This window comes from Penicillium alfredii, assembly GCF_028826965.1.
Source record: "Penicillium alfredii strain IBT 34128 chromosome Unknown utg000009l_segment0_segment0, whole genome shotgun sequence".
NCBI classification, from domain to species: Eukaryota; Fungi; Ascomycota; class Eurotiomycetes; order Eurotiales; family Aspergillaceae; genus Penicillium; species Penicillium alfredii.
Genome location: NW_026622706.1, coordinates 3,590,108 through 3,606,361, shown reverse-complemented (window position 1 = coordinate 3,606,361; position 16,254 = coordinate 3,590,108). Strand labels below are relative to the sequence as shown.

Here is a 16,254-nt window from a genome sequence, read left to right as displayed (position 1 = left end):
AGATCAACAATCGCGAAACAAGAATCGAAGGCGTCGAATCAGTGATCTATTAAATTGTGCATAAAGGGAAATGACCGAGTGCAAATATCAGAACGAAAGAAACCATAAATGCATCGGGCGATGCCAGCAAAGATAAAAAGAGAGCGCTGGACTGCGACACCCCAGGTGATTTTAGCCGATACGATGATGCCCGCGCCATCCCCAAACAGGCCCGATCACGGAGTTATGTTGTTCCGACCAAGGGACACCGTTGCGTTTATGCAGATCGGATGACATAACCACATGACATAACTAGCTTAATTCCGGGTTTATTTCCCCATCATGTGATCCAGTGGCAGTAGGCAGTCACGACCGAGACATCACTTTTGGTTAACCATTGCTGCAGGTTGTGATTGGGATTGCCGTCCTTGGACATCTTGTTTTCCTTCTATTTCCCCTTCACTGCGAATACATCCCACTCGTTTACCACCATGCCACAGCAGAACCTCTGTTCACACAGCACATGATTCTTCCTTTGATGCGAGTGTTAGAATCAGCGAGTCACCCTCCGCTAATGATCAAGGCCTTCCGAAATTCCACCAGGAATTTGAACCATGCCTTCCTCGACTGACTATCTTCACCCCTCGGACCAACCAGGTGTCCCTGGCGAGTTCTCCGACTCTGATGACGACTTGAACTTAGAAGAGCTTGATCCCAACACGGCGCGTCCTTTATCCTCCCGAACATCCCGAGACTACACCAGCCCGAAGAGAAGCTATGGACCAGGGATCGCACTGCGGAATCTACGTGTCGGTGTGGGAAGTCGGTGGAGACGCAGCGCGTCCGGGCGAGGAGAGTCGGGGGAAGAAGATACGGATGCGTTGCTGGAGGATCCAGATGAAGATGGAATACGAAGATCGCATGACAATTTACGGCGCATGACGAATGACGATGCGCCGCTCCTCGACCGCAGGGCTTCGACCCGCCTGTTTACGGACGACGAACAATCACAGAAAGGTAGTCGGTTCAGTTTCCCCGTCTTCAAGAGGCCTCGATTTCTGCAAGATGCTTCGGCTCGATTTGGAAATAATAGCAGCAACGATTCAGACAAGCCTCCCCGAGAGGTACTCGTCGCGCAATACCAGGCCACCAAATACCCGCCCAATGTGGTCTCGAACGCCAAGTACACCCCCTGGAGCTTCCTACCTCGAACCCTGTACAACGAATTTTCCTTCTTTTTTAACATTTATTTCCTTTTTGTCGCTTTGTCGCAGATTATCCCTGTGCTGCGAATCGGTTATATGTCCTCATATATTGCACCCTTGGCTTTCGTGGTCTCGATCTCCCTCGGGAAGGAGGCGCTCGACGACATTGCGCGACGACGACGCGATGCAGAGGCAAATTCAGAGGAGTATTGTGTTTTGTCGGTTGGGAGGTCCAACTTCATGGAAATCACAAAAAGATCGAGGGATTTGAAAGTGGGGGACGTCCTCAAAGTCCGAAAAAACCAGCGTCTTCCGGCCGATGTCGTGATTTTGAAAACTGTCTCGAATGATTCCGGCTCTACGCGCCAAAGCTCTGTGCCCGGGGGAAGTGTCCCCGGGTCCTCCACCGACCTGCTCGAATCAGATCAAGGGCCATCCGAACCTGCTGCCGCTACTGCTACCGGTACCAGTACTGGGGATACCGCGGGTACTTCCTCTGCCAGCGATACCTTCATTCGGACTGATCAGTTGGACGGCGAGACGGATTGGAAACTCCGTTTACCTTCCGTTTTGTCTCAAACTCTGCCTTTAAGCGATTTTACTCGACTGAAGATCAACGCAAGTGCTCCCGATCATAGGGTCAACGACTTTGTGGGCGCGATCGAGCTAGGTCCCCCTACTGGCTTCTATGATACACACGTCGACAAAGCTTCTGGCCCACAGTCGCAAGATGCGGGAAACCTGGATGGCGAGAATCAAACCGCCAGCTCGGCTCCATTGACAATTGACAACACTGCTTGGGCCAATACCGTCCTTGCTTCAAACACCGTCACCTACGCCGCCATCATCTACACTGGATCACAAACCCGAGCTGCCCTTTCGACTTCCCCCTCGCGGTCTAAAGTTGGCTTGTTGGAATACGAAATCAACAATTTGACGAAAATTTTGTGTGTCTTGACTCTCACTTTGTCGATTGTGCTGGTCGCCTTGGAGGGGTTCCAGCCGACGAATGACAAACAGTGGTACATTGCCATTATGATCTACCTCATTCTCTTCTCGACCATCATTCCCATGAGTCTGCGCGTCAATTTGGATATGGCCAAGACAGTGTACGGCCGATTCATTGAACGCGACAAGGACATCCCGGACACAGTGGTCCGGACGAGCACAATCCCGGAGGATCTGGGAAGAATTGAGTACCTTCTCTCAGACAAAACCGGGACTCTGACTCAGAACGGTAAGTAGTCGACTCTGCCTCCTACGATGATTCAATTGTTAATTCATGTGCAGAAATGGAATTGAAGAAGATCCACGTGGGTACAGTCTCCTACGCTAACGAAGCGATGGATGAGGTTGGGTCATTCATTCGTCAAGGCTTTGCCGGAAACACATTGACCACTCCGTCGACTATCTTTGGGACTCAAGCCGGTGCTGCTGCTGCACCTCGGACCAGGCGAGAAATTGGCTCCCGGGTACGAGACCTCCTTTTGGCTCTTGCCCTTTGTCACAATGTTACACCAACCACCGAGGAGAAAGATGGACAGAAAGTTACAACCTACCAGGCATCATCTCCAGACGAGATTGCCATCGTTCGGTACACCGAGGAGGTTGGGTTGAAGTTGTCTTACCGCGACCGACAAAGCGTGGTTCTCGAATCGACTGACTCCAAGCAAGTCGTAGTGCGGGTTCGCATTCTCGACATCTTTCCATTCACGTCCGACAGCAAACGAATGGGTGTCATTGTTGAATTCCAGCACGATGAAAACATGCTTGACTCGTCGAGCAAAGAAGGCCGAGAGATTTGGTTTTATCAAAAGGGTGCAGACACAGTTATGTCCTCCATCGTTGCAGCAAATGACTGGTTGGACGAGGAGACGGCGAATATGGCTCGCGAAGGTCTGCGGACTTTGGTTGTGGGACGAAAAAGACTTTCTGTCCAACAATATCAGGAGTTCTCGGCCAAATACAAACAGGTATATCTGTCTCTCCAAGGGCGGGATGCCGGCATGGCCAAAGTTGTCGGGGAATATCTCGAACGGGACCTCGAACTTCTAGGAGTAACAGGTGTGGAGGACCGACTGCAGCGAGATGTCAAGTCATCTCTCGAACTGATGCGCAATGCGGGCGTGAAAATTTGGATGCTAACAGGAGACAAAGTCGAGACTGCGCGTTGTGTCGCCATTTCTGCGAAACTCGTCTCCCGAGGCCAGTATATCCACACCGTTTCCAAGGTGACAAACAAGTCCGCCGCCCAGGAGGCGCTAGACTTTCTGCGCAATAAGACCGACTGCTGTCTACTGATCGATGGCGAGTCCTTGGCGCTGATGCTGAGCCAATTTCGATCTGCGTTCGTCTCTGTTGCCGTTCTCCTACCCGCTGTGATTGCATGCCGATGCTCTCCAACTCAAAAGGCCGAGGTCGCGAATTTGATTCGCCAACACACGAAAAAGCGCGTTTGCAGTATAGGTGATGGTGGAAACGACGTTTCCATGATTCAGGCGGCGGACGTCGGAATTGGCATCGTGGGCAAAGAAGGCCGGCAGGCATCCTTGGCCGCGGACTTCAGCATCACCCAGTTCCACCACCTCACCAAGCTCCTGGTATGGCACGGTCGCAACTCGTACAAGCGATCGGCCAAGCTGGCACAATTTATCATGCATCGTGGCTTGATCATCAGTGCGTGTCAAACGATGTACAGCATCGCCAGCCACTTTGATCCCAAGGGCTTATTCATCAACTGGCTCCTGGTGGGCTACGCGACTGTCTACACCAATGCACCCGTTTTCTCGCTCGTCTTTGACTGCGATGTGGACGAGCGACTTGCGAATCTCTACCCCGAATTATATAAGGAGCTGAAAACAGGCAAGAGTTTGAGCTACCGCTCGTTTTTTACCTGGGTGCTTATTTCGGTCTATCAGGGTGCAGTCATCCAGGGGTTGTCCCAGATCTTGTTGAACACAGTCACAGGCCCGCAGCTGATCAGCGTGTCTTTCACGGCTCTTGTACTCAACGAGCTGGGGATGGTCGCTATTGCAATCACGACCTGGCATCCGATCATGATTTTCTGTTTGGTCGGCACCGCCCTTCTGTACGGGGGCAGCATCCCGTTCCTGGGAGACTACTTTGAGCTCCGCTACGTGATCACTCTCGGGTGGCTGTGGCGTGTTATTGCCGTATTAGCCGTTTCGTTGATTCCGGTCTGGGCTGGAAAGCTGATCAAGCAATCCTGGAGCCCACCGAGTTACCGGAAGGTACGTGGTTGATCTTGTATTCGATTCTCAATGCATTTGCGTTGTTTTTTGCTTCACCTTTCTGTTCTATTTCTTGATGTGAGGACTACCCTCCTGTCAATGCTGTATATCCATCCACCTTGGAGCATTTGTTGTTTTCTTAAACTGCACACCCGGTGTCGAGCGTGGTTTCTCGTCTTTTGAAATTTCTTTGATCTATAGCGCACCGCAAGGGCTCTCTTCTCATCAATGAGTAGAATCAACCAATTCAGCGTTCATTTTCTTTTCAAGGCTTTGCTGCTATGTCTACAGTAAATGTCGGGCGTAGAGCAATCAAGAGTCGAGGAAAGCTAGGACATGTCTGAGTGAACTTGGGGTATATTGTAGCGCATGATACAGGCCACTTCGTCACTACATAAAACATAAACAGGGGATCTATGATCCCGGCATGAATCATGGAATATAACCAGAATCAACATATGGACCCGTTTTTCAAGCTTGTTTCTTCCTCCAGGTGCTGATCACCTTTAGTTGTACGGCTCAGGCGAAAACACCCTCTTCAGACGAAGACGCGACAAATCCCGGATCACCTGCGCAGTTTGCTTCAGATTGCGCTTAACGATGACAGAAGTCGGGCGCGAGAAGAGCTCATCGATCTCCTCAAGCGACTTGTTCTTCGTTTCCGGCATGAAAATGATCTGATAGAACCAGCCCAGCACGGCAATACCGCCGTAGAAGCCGAGAGTCAGCCCGATGCGGGTCATGGAGTTCATCATGCGAGTGAAGTTGTAAGTGACGATAAACGAGCACAGGAAGAGGTTCGCGTCGGCGGTGGTCATGCCGTACGATCGCAGGTACGTCGGGAACACCTCGGCGGGGATCACCCAGGTCAGGCACGCGTACGAGCCGAAGAAGCCCATATACAAGATAATGCCTGTCAGATACAAGCCCTCGGCGGCGGCGGGGTACACGTTGTAGTCGATGGTGTAGCCGACGCCGACGAGGACCAGCCCGATAAAGAAGCCCGGCAGCATAGCGTTGGCCCAGTAGCGGCGGCCGAACTTCTCCATGTACAGCACGGCAGGGATAGCGCCGATCAGCAGTGATCCGCCGCCGACGAGCGACATAAAGACCGAGGTGCGGTCGTCGAAGCCGATGTTGGACATCAGCACGGACATGTAGTACATCACCGCGTTGACACCGGTGAACTGGCCCAGGAAGACCATGATGTTGGCGTAGATCATGGCGCGGCGCGCGCGGCCGTCAGTGAAGAAGTCCAGCCAAGCGAAGCGCTTCGTGGCCGCCTGCTCCTCGCTCTCGGTCGTCACGGCCTGCCGCATGCCCAGGAATTCGTCCTTGGCGTCGTAGTCGCCGAACCCGCGGATGCGCTTCCACACCCCGTACGCGGCGACCTCGTGGCCCTTGTGCATCAGGTACCGCGGGCTCTCCGGTAGGAAGAGCATGCCCACCAGCAGGATCGTGGAGAAGACCAGCGACGAGCCGAGGATGTAGCGCCAGTTTCCTTTGACGTCGAAGAAGATGGCTGCTACGGCGTAGCCGAGTACTTCGCCCAGGGCAATGTTGAGCTGGTATAGTGAGACGAGGTTACCGCGGATACGGCTAGGGACTAAAACATCAATACGGTTAGCATGTACACCATGGAGATGCAGGCATATACATAGCCAAGACATTTGCATGAGGTTGGGAACATACCACACTCCGCCACATACACCGGCACGGTACCACCCTCCAAACCAACACCAGCGCCGAGAATGAACCGGCCCGCAAACATCATACCGAAGCTGATCGCGCCAGCCTCCAGGGCCGCACCGACGGTATACAAGATACAAGACACGATGATAGCCATACGACGACCCAGATACTCGTTCGCCGGCGAGAGGAGCAGAGCACCAGCCACAGCGCCGAGCGGCATGCCGGCATTGACCAGACTCAGCTGCGAGTCATCCAAGTGCAGGGCCTTGGGGAGAGAAAGATTGGCGCCGCTGATGAGCGACTGGTCAAGACCCGAGAGCAGACCACCCAGCGAGGCGAATCCCACCAGGATCCAAGTAAAGAGAGCCGGGTTGGACGGGGTGAACTCGAACCGCGGCTTGGGCAGTGCCTGCAGCTGCTCCTCCAGCTGCTGCAGCTCGCTGTCCATGGCGGCTTCGTTCAGCGCGCGGTCGGCCTTGAGGTCCTGTGCGTCCTCCATCTCGGCGTCGACGGCTTCTTGGTGTGCGTCTTGGGGTGCCTCGGCGTCTTTTTCTTTGATGTCGGCCATGGTGGAAGGACAGAGTATGAAAATATATTATAGTTATTAGAAAAAGAGAAAAGGCCCCTAGGGAGTCAAGGGGGGGGAATGCGGGCTATTTAAAGTCACCCCACGGCCGATCGGAAGTACGCTCTGGCGGCATGAAACCGGCACTCGAAGTGGAGATGAGATGGTCCAGGGAAAAATGAAAAATGAAAAAGTCAAAAAATAGAAGATCCCGGGGACCGGCCCCATGTTTTGCTCATTTCATCTGGAGTATGTACCCCGTACTTGGTCGCATCGCATGATGTGGAGAAAAAATGGACCCACTGGACATGTGTATGAGGGGAAGGCAAGAGGAAGAACAAACAAGCGGCCTCACCGGTGGTCAGAACAGGACCAGTCTACCCCAAGTGATCCATCCGCATCACAGGGATTCTCTCAGAGTGTGGGGAGGCCGGGGGAGAGGGAGATTGCAACGGATCGGAAGCCTGGGCGAATGGCGTCCTTGAAAACCTTATACTACTAGGAGGGGCCATGGGAGCCGTGCACATCGGCCGTCAGCATTGGAGGTGCTTTTTGAGAAAACATGGCACGGGGACTTCTGGAAAATTCGCGGCTTCCCGGGTGCGATTTATATATACTACCGATATTACAAAACTCGAGATCATGAACCCGAGAGCGAAGAACCAAAAAAAGGCGTGTGAGAAAAAAAAAAAATAAAAAAATAGTGGGAGGTGCCATGAGTCGTCTCGGGCAGAATCCGAGCTCCAGAGACGGCACAGACTTGGGGCTTGGGGTTCCCCATGGAGAGACGCAAAAGCGTCGGCGACATCTCGGGGAAAATGCCATCCAGTCAGGGAAGCCGACGGGACCGGGATGGCCGCCATCCTTCCGGGTCCTGGAAATGGGATTCCGAGTCCACTCGGGAGATATCGGCGGTCAAGTAGAAAAGACACGGCATTGCGGGTTTGGCCCCCAGGAGACAAAAACGCGGGATTTTGTCGGGGGCAAGCCGAGAGCGCCATTCGCTGCTGACAGCTGGGGAGGGGCCGGTGCCAAGCGAATTGAGGAGCGGAGTATGAGGAAATATGGGTAAATATGGGTAAAAATGGGTTAGGGTATCTCTATTAACGAAGGGAATGGTGTTGGTGGTCTGGGTTGATTTGTACGGAGACATCCACCGGGCCGGTCATTTTTACTTCTATTCGCCATCAACAATAGACGATGTGATATCCCACTGTGTTATTCTTTAGGCTTATTATAGATCACTTCCCTAGGACTTTCCAAGATCATGAATAAGTAAAAACACGAAATATATACCCGTGATTTATGGTGGGACTTGCTGAAGTGCACGCCCGGGGCCCGTTGGATCTCTATGACCTGCACTATGTCGAGAATGGGACCAGCAGAGAAATGCATTTCGGGTCAATCAAGAGCAGCTATATAGACCAGCAAGGACCACACATAACTCCCTAGACACAGGACCTTCACTTAGCTGTGTGGCTTTCAAAACTAATCACCCACAGGACGAAACTACATACTTATATGGACCTCTCGATAACAAGAGTAAGAGACAGTGGGTGCAGACACTACAAATAACTGTAGATCAAACTCAAACCTTATTGCTATTGTATGTACGGTAAATCAAGCTGAATCAAAAATAAACTCCCGACACCATGCTGACGGCCATGCGACGAATGCTATGCACTGATCCACTCCCTCTTCTCACCGCGGCCTTCCAGGCAAACCAACAGGCTTGCGCACACTGGGATCAATATTTGGACTCGGAGACCGGCCACCATGCAAGCGAGCACGCAGCCGCTCTTGCGCCGACCCTCCCGCTCGCTCCGAGGGCATGCGCGTAGTCTGCGCCGACTGGTGCGAGCCAACACGCTGGCTAGGCAGCGGACGAGCGCCCGCGGGATGCAGAGAGCCAGGCGGGGCGGGAGAATGCGACGGCGCGTGCATCGTCGGCAGCGAGGACGACGAGTTCGACGGGCCTGGCGGGGCGCTGTGGGCAGACATGAGCGGGGGTGCCGTCGACCCGCCGCGGCCACGCCGGAGACTTCCTATCTGTGAGACTGGGGGTGGTGCTGCGTCGCCGGAATCACCCCAGAGATCGCCCAGCCCGCCGCCGCCGCCCCGGCCGTATGGGGCTGCGGCTGGTGCCTGCCCGTATGCTCCCGGTGTGGGGATCTGTGTGGTTGCGACGACGCGCGAAGGCGGTGGTGCGGGACCCTTGGGGTCGGGAGGGAGCCATGCTGGGAATGGACGTCCCTTTTCGGTGTAGTAGGCGCGTAGGGCGTTGGAGATGTGCGAGCAGTCTTCGTTGTCCGGGTCGTCGCCCTCGTCGCCTAGTGTGATGGCGCGTCGGAGGTTGGTGAGCCGGGACCCCAGATTGGAGATGGCCGGTGAGGAGGTGAAGGACGAGAAGTAGGAGCTCATTTTGGTGTTGCTCGCGATGCGCCGGCTGCAAATGAGGATAGCTTCAGTGCGGGGAGGGGTGGATGCAGAGGGGGAGAAGCGCGAGCACCCAATTCAATTGGCGGAGAGGGTGATTGGGATCGAAGAGATCAGTCCTGAGAATCTGGATTATCGAGATATCCGGGATTATTCGTAGTGTCGACAGAAGAGCCGGCTTCTATGTTGCGGTGAGGATCTAGCCATCCCAAGGCGGGCGCAACGGGCGATGTCATGACACGTGACCATATCTATTTTGGGGGGAAGAGGTCTATGCATGCCAACGAGTGACAAGAGAAAAGGAATTAAAACAGGGTCTAAGACAAAAAAAAAACATAGATGCAAAAGCTGGGTATGATGCCCGATCATAGTAGAAGACAAGAAATATTTAACAGCCACAAAGAACGCCATGCAACAAAACTTTTCCCAACCCTGCAATGACGATGCTCTTTACGCCATGGCATGTTCCTTGCCAGCACCTTCGGTCTCGTATTCGATTTCGATGCGAGGGCCCTTCTTCCGGGGCTTCGCCTGCGGGGCGGGATGCTTGCGCTTGGCGCCAGGCTTGGGCTTCTTCTCCTCTTCGCTGGGCGGCTCGCTGCCAGACTCGCTCTCATCGTCGCTCTCATCCTCATTTTCGTCATCTTCGTCGCTCGAATCGGCAGATTCGCCACCCAGCCAGTCCTCAATATCCTCGAGATCCTCCTCCTCGTCCAGATCACTGACATACTCGACTTCACCGACACCCTCTTCCTCCTCGTCCTCAATCTCCTCGCCATCATCCATATCCTCATCGCGCTCACCCTCACCCGCACGCTCCAAGCCACGAAGAACCTTCTTCCAGATGCCCTCCTCGACATTGAGCGGGCGATCACCATAGGCCCCGCTACGCAGCCGCTCAATCAGTTCACGCTCGATAGCGCGCTCAACCTTGGCAGCCGACTCGGCCTTGCGCTCGCGGGTCTCCTCTCGCCGACGGACCTTGGGCGCCAGCTTGGGCACGATCTTCTCGCCGAGCCGGTCGTCCTCCTTGGCGATGTTCTTCATGCGGATGTTCACCTGCGTCAGACGCGTGAGACGCTGCTTGCACTTGTGGATCAGGAACTTCGGCCAGTAGATCAGCCGCTCGTCGAGCTGCTCCAGCGCCTTGGCGTAGTTGGACGACAGCCGCACTCGTTCCCACCACTTGTTCGGCATGTGTGCGCGCTCAATGGTCTTCATGTACAGGTACATGGCTCCGGTCTCGGGGTCCGAGCGTACTGTCGCATAGCGCGAGTTGGCCAGCGGGCAGGACTGGCGGTTGCAGAGTCCGCTGACGTTGTATTCATTGCGGCAGAAATTTTGGCCTTTGGTGGTTCTGTAAATTGGACGGAAAAGTGGTTAGTCTCAATCATTCAAATATTGAATTTGCCCAAGTCTTTTTCATTTTCCCCCGTCGGGAGATGGGGTTGCAATGCAGCAATCTCATGAGCGGGTGATGCTCAGAAGAAGAATCTGCAGGCAGTTCGAACACTCACTTGAGTTTGTAAGAGCAGAATTGCTGGTTAATCACCTGCCAGACAATCTCGTCAGACATGATGAGCAAGACTCGAGGCGAAGTGGTGCCAGGCCTAAAGCTGCGTGCTGTTGACGGGTTCGAAGAAAAAAAAAAAGTTGCGGATGTAGTCACGTGCACCGCTTATCGATAGGAGCGATGTCAGTGGTCGAAGTCGGACTAAAAACATGAGCGACAACTAGAAAGCAGTATAAAGAAAGAATAAAGAATAGGTAAAATAAAGACAAAAGCAAAAGCGTAGGTACATTTCACAAGCACTCTACAGCGAACTAATCATATGGTCGTCAGGGTATCTGCAGGTCATCTCACGTCCATCCTTCCATCTGCAACGGCCCAGCTTCCCATTCGGCCCCGTTCATCAGGGCGTGGCCCATCTCCGGCTCGTCACCCACGCCACTAAGAATCTCGTCCGCGAAACCCCATCCCATCGACTCCAGCTCCCGCACGAAGAAATCCCGCTCCTCCTCCATCAACGACGTTCCTTCTGGCGGCCCGCCCATCACATCCCGGTATTGGCGCAGATGCCACCAGTGCGTCAGTCCGCGCAGGGCCTGTTCTAGCGGCAATGCATCCTCCACCTCGGCATCGACATCGGATCCAGCCAGCCAATCGTCTCGAAGCTCTGGGCGGCAGTACAGGTAAATAGCGGTGATAACGCGCATGTTGCTCTGGCGCCATTTACGTCCACAATAAGGCACTTGGGACTTGAATAGCTTGAGCGTGTAGAAGCGGAGATCGGGGTCCGGGATCTTCAAGCCCTTGCGGAGGATCGTGCTGGATTTGTACTGCACGAGAAGTAGACAGCGGTGCGCCTTGTTGCGCGTGATCTTCTGCATGATGTGTAGGTAATTGATGACAGAGAAGAAGTTGCGGAATGAGAAGATCTTGATCGGTTCCTTGGGCAGAGGCGCCGTGGGGTAGCCAAGTTCGTCCACTTCTGGTCGCGTGTCCTCGAAAATCTCGCTAACGAATTCGTCGGGCGACGATGCTCGCATCGAGGTACTGCCGGCCGCAGGATTGGGACGATGCCGAGCGATGGGAGGCGGGGCAGCCTCATCTTCACTTTCTGGCTCCGTATCGGGACAGGCCTCGCCCTCGGATGCGAGGTCCGAATGCGTCTGGCAGAAGCGGAAAAAGCTGGGACTGGTCAGCGTGAGGAATTTTATAGAATTGGCAGGAAAAACTTACCCCAATTCTTCACGATCGTTTTTCTGTGCCACCACTCGGTCGACATCCTGATGAGCAAACATCTTGAGGATGAGAGGCAAATAGTTCGAGTCGAGCAGAAGCTGCGTCATGTACTCGAATTTCAAGATATCTACGGTTGTCAGCAACATGCACCAAGTAAATTATAAGGAGGTGAACCCTACGGGATCGCTTGAACCACTTCAAGAGAAGCAATAAGGTACCTGAAACGGCTTTGCCTGTGATTTCACGCAACCGAATACCGTCCAGCTCATCGACAGACGGCTCAGGTAGGGGCTCGCTCGAGGGGCCGTTGACGCCATGGCCGTTACTGTATCAAGTATTAGAGAGATGACCGCTTTACCATTGACCAACTAGTGGTCTTACCTCAAGTTTTGCGAGTTCTTAGCACTAGCTTGGCTGACCACTGCACTGACATTCGTCAAGGTGATTTTCAAGAAAACAATCGTGATGGACTGAAGATGAGCCAAGGTTTGGGTCTGCATAATAAATCAGCCATTGGTGCCGGATTGAGCGTATCATGGAATTACACGCACGTAGAAAGACTCAACTGCATCCAGACGTCGCTGGATGTCTGTATCGTCTGTCTCTTTTTCTTTCTCTGCTGGTTGCGGTGTCGGCTTCTTCTGATCCTCAGAGAGACCCAGTCGGTCCAACTCTTCCGTCAGATCGTCCGCGGAGACAGGGCCAGGGAAATGGGCAGAATCCTCGCAATTCCACCCCCGGTCGTATTTCATGAAATTCTCTCGCTCATCCCACAGCTGGCGCATTGCCCGGGTCATCTTGATATGTGTCGAGAAAAGCTTCCCAGCCTCGATGACCGATGCGGGCACATCACTACCTTCCCATCGCCTGCCAACCAAGGTGTCCTGGCGTTCGGTGGTGCCTTTGCCGCCAATGTGGTTGCTATCATCATCCAAGGGTGGGTACATGAAAGGGAAATTTTGGTTGGTCTGGTAGTTCTGCTTCTTTCCGGTTTTTCCGCCTGGGCCAATAGGTGATGGTGGAGGAGACGGCGCCGGAGTTGCGATGTGAACGGACTGCTGCAGAATGGAGCCATTGCCTCCAGAAATCGACGGGCCGACACCAGAAAAGAGACCAGTTGATGGATTGGTTCTGCTGGGATGTTGCGGAAGTGGTGGGAGAATCGAATTGGTTTCCAGGTCAAGAGGAACAACAGGCGGCGGAGGGTTGTAGGCAGGGTATTTTGACGTGATTTCTTGCCGGAAAAGCTGGTAGTCCAATGGAGATGCAGTCAAAAAGGGTGTTCTGCGGTTGGGAGATTCCTTCTCGGACTTGGGAGACGGTTCCAAGACTTCTTTCGCCCTCTTGAGGTTCTCGGAACCGCCAAATACAAGAAGAACCGATTTCCAGAGCAAAATGATAATCCTAGTCAAGGGGATATTGGCCGACTCGTCCCATCGTAGCCGAGCAATGATCTCGACGATGGTGACCAGCAAACTCGGCTTTGATGCAGTCAAGGCGTCGCGAATCAGGGTACACTGGGGATCACGGGCCTCCTGTTTTCGACCGACTTCCACCGCAAGATACAACGAGGTGAGGACAAGGTTTGCCTCCCGCTCTGGTGCTGCAATATCGCGTGGGTTGAGACGTTCGAATTCCATCCCATCTGTATCCGGTCCCAGGGAGGAGCGATTCTTGTCAAACAGGCGGCAAAGGCACTCGATAAGAACCTCAATTCCCGAGCACTGCTGCACTAGCGAGACATTTTTCTCGATCCACTCAATCTGCAGCGACTTCGATTGGGGCGTTTCTGCCGCCATCTTGGAATCCACGTCGTGAGGGTAATCTGGCGCAGCCCGTCCCGCTGTCACACCCCACACACCAGTCATGAGGTAGCAAATGCTCTCCAAACCCTCCAGGCGGGTCGACACATCCAATTGCTCGGATCGCTTCAGCATCTGGACCACAAAGAACCGCTGTAAATCCTCGGGGGCATCTTGCCACGACAGCTGGTGAGGGTCAGACGTGTGTTGCTGGTAGAAAGTATGCCACACGTGGTTAAATGTTGTTTTCATGCCCATCAGCATTACACGGTCGAAGTCATTGTACTGGAACCATTCCTCGATCTCATCGGGAAAAGGCTGGGCATCGGCATATTCAAATGCATAAGCTGGTTGCTCAACTTTGGGCATTTCGTGCACCAGTCGCCGCAGCTGGGCCAGACTAAGTGAGTCTGTCGCTTGGCCTATATTTTGTTGAACTGGGGCTGGAGGTGGCGGTTGGAGTGGTGGGGGAGGTGCCGAGCCATCTCGACGCAACTCAGGTCGCCGGGCCGCCTTAGCAGGCTGTGATGCTGACTCGGTCTCAGGCACAGCTGGAGAGGCTTGTTCTTGTCGCAGACCCTCAACTACCACTTCCATCAGTTGATCATCTGGGACGGGTGATATATCGGTCCCAGTCTGGTCAACCTCATCGGCCTTAACAATGTGCTGCTCTTGCAGACTTGCATCAGCATCCTCTGGAGGCACCTCCATCACTTTGGCTTGACAAGATATCGGTGTTTCGGACACAAAGCAAGACTGTTGATCTCCAGCAAAAGGGTATCACGACTGCAAAATGAGAGACATCAGGGGAAATGAGTGGAGATCAAAGCTGAATATTTTCAGACTAGACAATATTCATGCAATCTGATCATCACGCAGCCCGAACCATCGTGCTCAACCGCGTAAGTACGGACGGTGGGAGTTGCGGTGATCCGTGATTTCGATACGGGATGGTGCACGTGACTACGCGTTGACAACGGCATTGTCCGACACGAGTTCCCTTGTGAATCATTGATGGGCGGATGGAGCTATGTACAAATCCAAATGTGCAGATCCACTCTGTTCTTTACAATTCCCCCTGGCCTCCAACCACCTTCAGTCTGACTTGGGTGCTTCACTATGGCCTCGCCACTTCAATCTCCGAGATTCCCATCGTTGCCAGCCGGCCTCGGCCAAGTCCTCAGTTACCACCAGATCACGAGCCCGCACAAGCCGGGAGACTGTCAATTCCACTGCCCAGTCAACCCATCCCCAACGTCGGAGCAGTCCCGTCACCACAAACCAGCCACAGGCGCACACAAAGCCTGCAGCACAGCCAGCAAGAACTTGCCTCGGTGTGTGGTAGTTCAGATAAACCCGGCTACTGGCCACTGCGATAGCACCAGCACACAGTACCAGAGTCACTGCACCTCGTAGCAAAACACCACAGTATGGATAGGGGCTTGCATAGGCCGGAGTATGTCGAAAGAGGATAAACAAGGTCAGGTAGACGGCGAAGAAGGTGATGAACTGTGCATGGGATGATGGCATGCCGTAGCCCTTACCGAACATTTCTAGTAAGAACCAGGACTGATCAGCAACACTGTCCATGCTTTCTAAACACAGAGATCTCGTGACACTCACCCTTCGGTCGCTCTTCCTTGATAACCCGTTTCAGGACAAAGTTCAATGCCTCGCAGCCCATCTGACCCACAAACATCAAGATCACCTCGACCTCCCTCGAGGCCCAAATTAGGGTTGCGTACGAGACACAGAGGGCCTGCGGAACGAGGGCAAGCCATGCCGAGAGAAAGGACCAAGGGTCTTCCGGGTTCTGAACAATATTAATTATAAGCTGTGCTCCGACAGTCAAGGTAAGAAGACTCACATAATGGACGTGCGTAAGCGACAACGACGCCAATGGAGTGTCACCCATGGTGGACCTGGAGATTGGAAGAGTCAAGGCACAAGGCAAGAGAAACAAGACTATTATGTCCGTGCAGAGGAGCCGCTTTAACGCAGGGGGCGATAAGATACGGGCGGAAAAGCAGCCAGAAGGGACTGTTCCTTCAGGCACAAACACATCCCACTTCCTTTTTTTCTATTTTTTTCTTCTTCTCTTCTTTTTCTTCTTTTTCTTCTTTTTCTTTTCTTTTCTGTGCTTCACTTTCATCAGTGTCCATCTCTTACCTTCTTGTTTCGCTCAAACCATGACGCAGTCCCTGTCTCCCTATACCCCCGATTCCTTGTTACATCATTTGATAGACCCCTCTCTCCTCGCTGCCGAACAGTGGACTCGCCTGCATCGAGCACGAATAGTCGTGCCAGCACCGTGATCCCGGTTGGTTTCGACACCAGGGTATTAGGTGGCCAAAGTGCTGTCATTGCAGAACTCCTATTTCTGCCCGATCGCCATTTCGGCCTACTTTAGTGGTAGATCATTTTTCTGTTATATAACCAAGTACGCTACCCTTCCAGGCTGCGCATGGTTGTATGGTGCTGGATGGTTCCTAACCGTGAAAACCTTCAAGGTTGCCACTTGAGGTTTATATAATCCCTGAGTCTTCCCAAACATTTGGGTAATCGTCGTTTTTCCCTC

At 53.4% G+C, this 16,254-nt stretch overlaps 5 protein-coding genes across 5 annotated transcripts; 1 reads left to right on the top strand and 4 right to left on the bottom strand.

Annotated features, from left to right (window-relative positions):
• Positions 1–593: 593 nt before the first annotated feature.
• On the top strand, positions 594–4,447 carry NUU61_007276 (aminophospholipid-translocating P4-type ATPase NEO1; the record flags this gene model as incomplete). The annotated part of the gene is made up of 2 exons (XM_056657801.1): positions 594–2,421; positions 2,475–4,447. 2 exons carry the CDS (start codon positions 594–596, stop codon positions 4,445–4,447), a joined length of 3,801 nt encoding a protein of 1,266 aa, XP_056510601.1.
• Positions 4,448–4,941: 494 nt separating this feature from the next.
• NUU61_007275 (putative MFS sugar transporter) lies at positions 4,942–6,695 on the bottom strand (the record flags this gene model as incomplete). The annotated part of the gene is made up of 2 exons (XM_056657800.1): positions 4,942–6,041; positions 6,128–6,695. The coding sequence occupies 2 exons, from the start codon at positions 6,693–6,695 to the stop codon at positions 4,942–4,944; spliced, it is 1,668 nt and encodes a 555-aa protein (XP_056510600.1).
• A 1,698-nt stretch (positions 6,696–8,393) lies between these two features.
• Positions 8,394–9,113, bottom strand: NUU61_007274 (uncharacterized protein; the record flags this gene model as incomplete). The annotated part of the gene is made up of 1 exon (XM_056657799.1): positions 8,394–9,113. The coding sequence occupies one exon, from the start codon at positions 9,111–9,113 to the stop codon at positions 8,394–8,396; it is 720 nt and encodes a 239-aa protein (XP_056510599.1).
• A 465-nt stretch (positions 9,114–9,578) lies between these two features.
• NUU61_007273 (ribosome biosynthesis protein MAK16) lies at positions 9,579–10,704 on the bottom strand (the record flags this gene model as incomplete). Its single annotated transcript, XM_056657798.1, has 2 exons — positions 9,579–10,485; positions 10,646–10,704. 2 exons carry the CDS (start codon positions 10,702–10,704, stop codon positions 9,579–9,581), a joined length of 966 nt encoding a protein of 321 aa, XP_056510598.1.
• A 284-nt stretch (positions 10,705–10,988) lies between these two features.
• On the bottom strand, positions 10,989–15,591 carry NUU61_007272 (Phosphatidic acid phosphatase type 2/haloperoxidase; the record flags this gene model as incomplete). The annotated part of the gene is made up of 9 exons (XM_056657797.1): positions 10,989–11,820; positions 11,872–12,001; positions 12,054–12,199; positions 12,256–12,368; positions 12,426–14,395; positions 14,563–14,639; positions 14,782–15,229; positions 15,300–15,489; positions 15,544–15,591. The coding sequence occupies 9 exons, from the start codon at positions 15,589–15,591 to the stop codon at positions 10,989–10,991; spliced, it is 3,954 nt and encodes a 1,317-aa protein (XP_056510597.1).
• Positions 15,592–16,254: the final 663 nt, after the last annotated feature.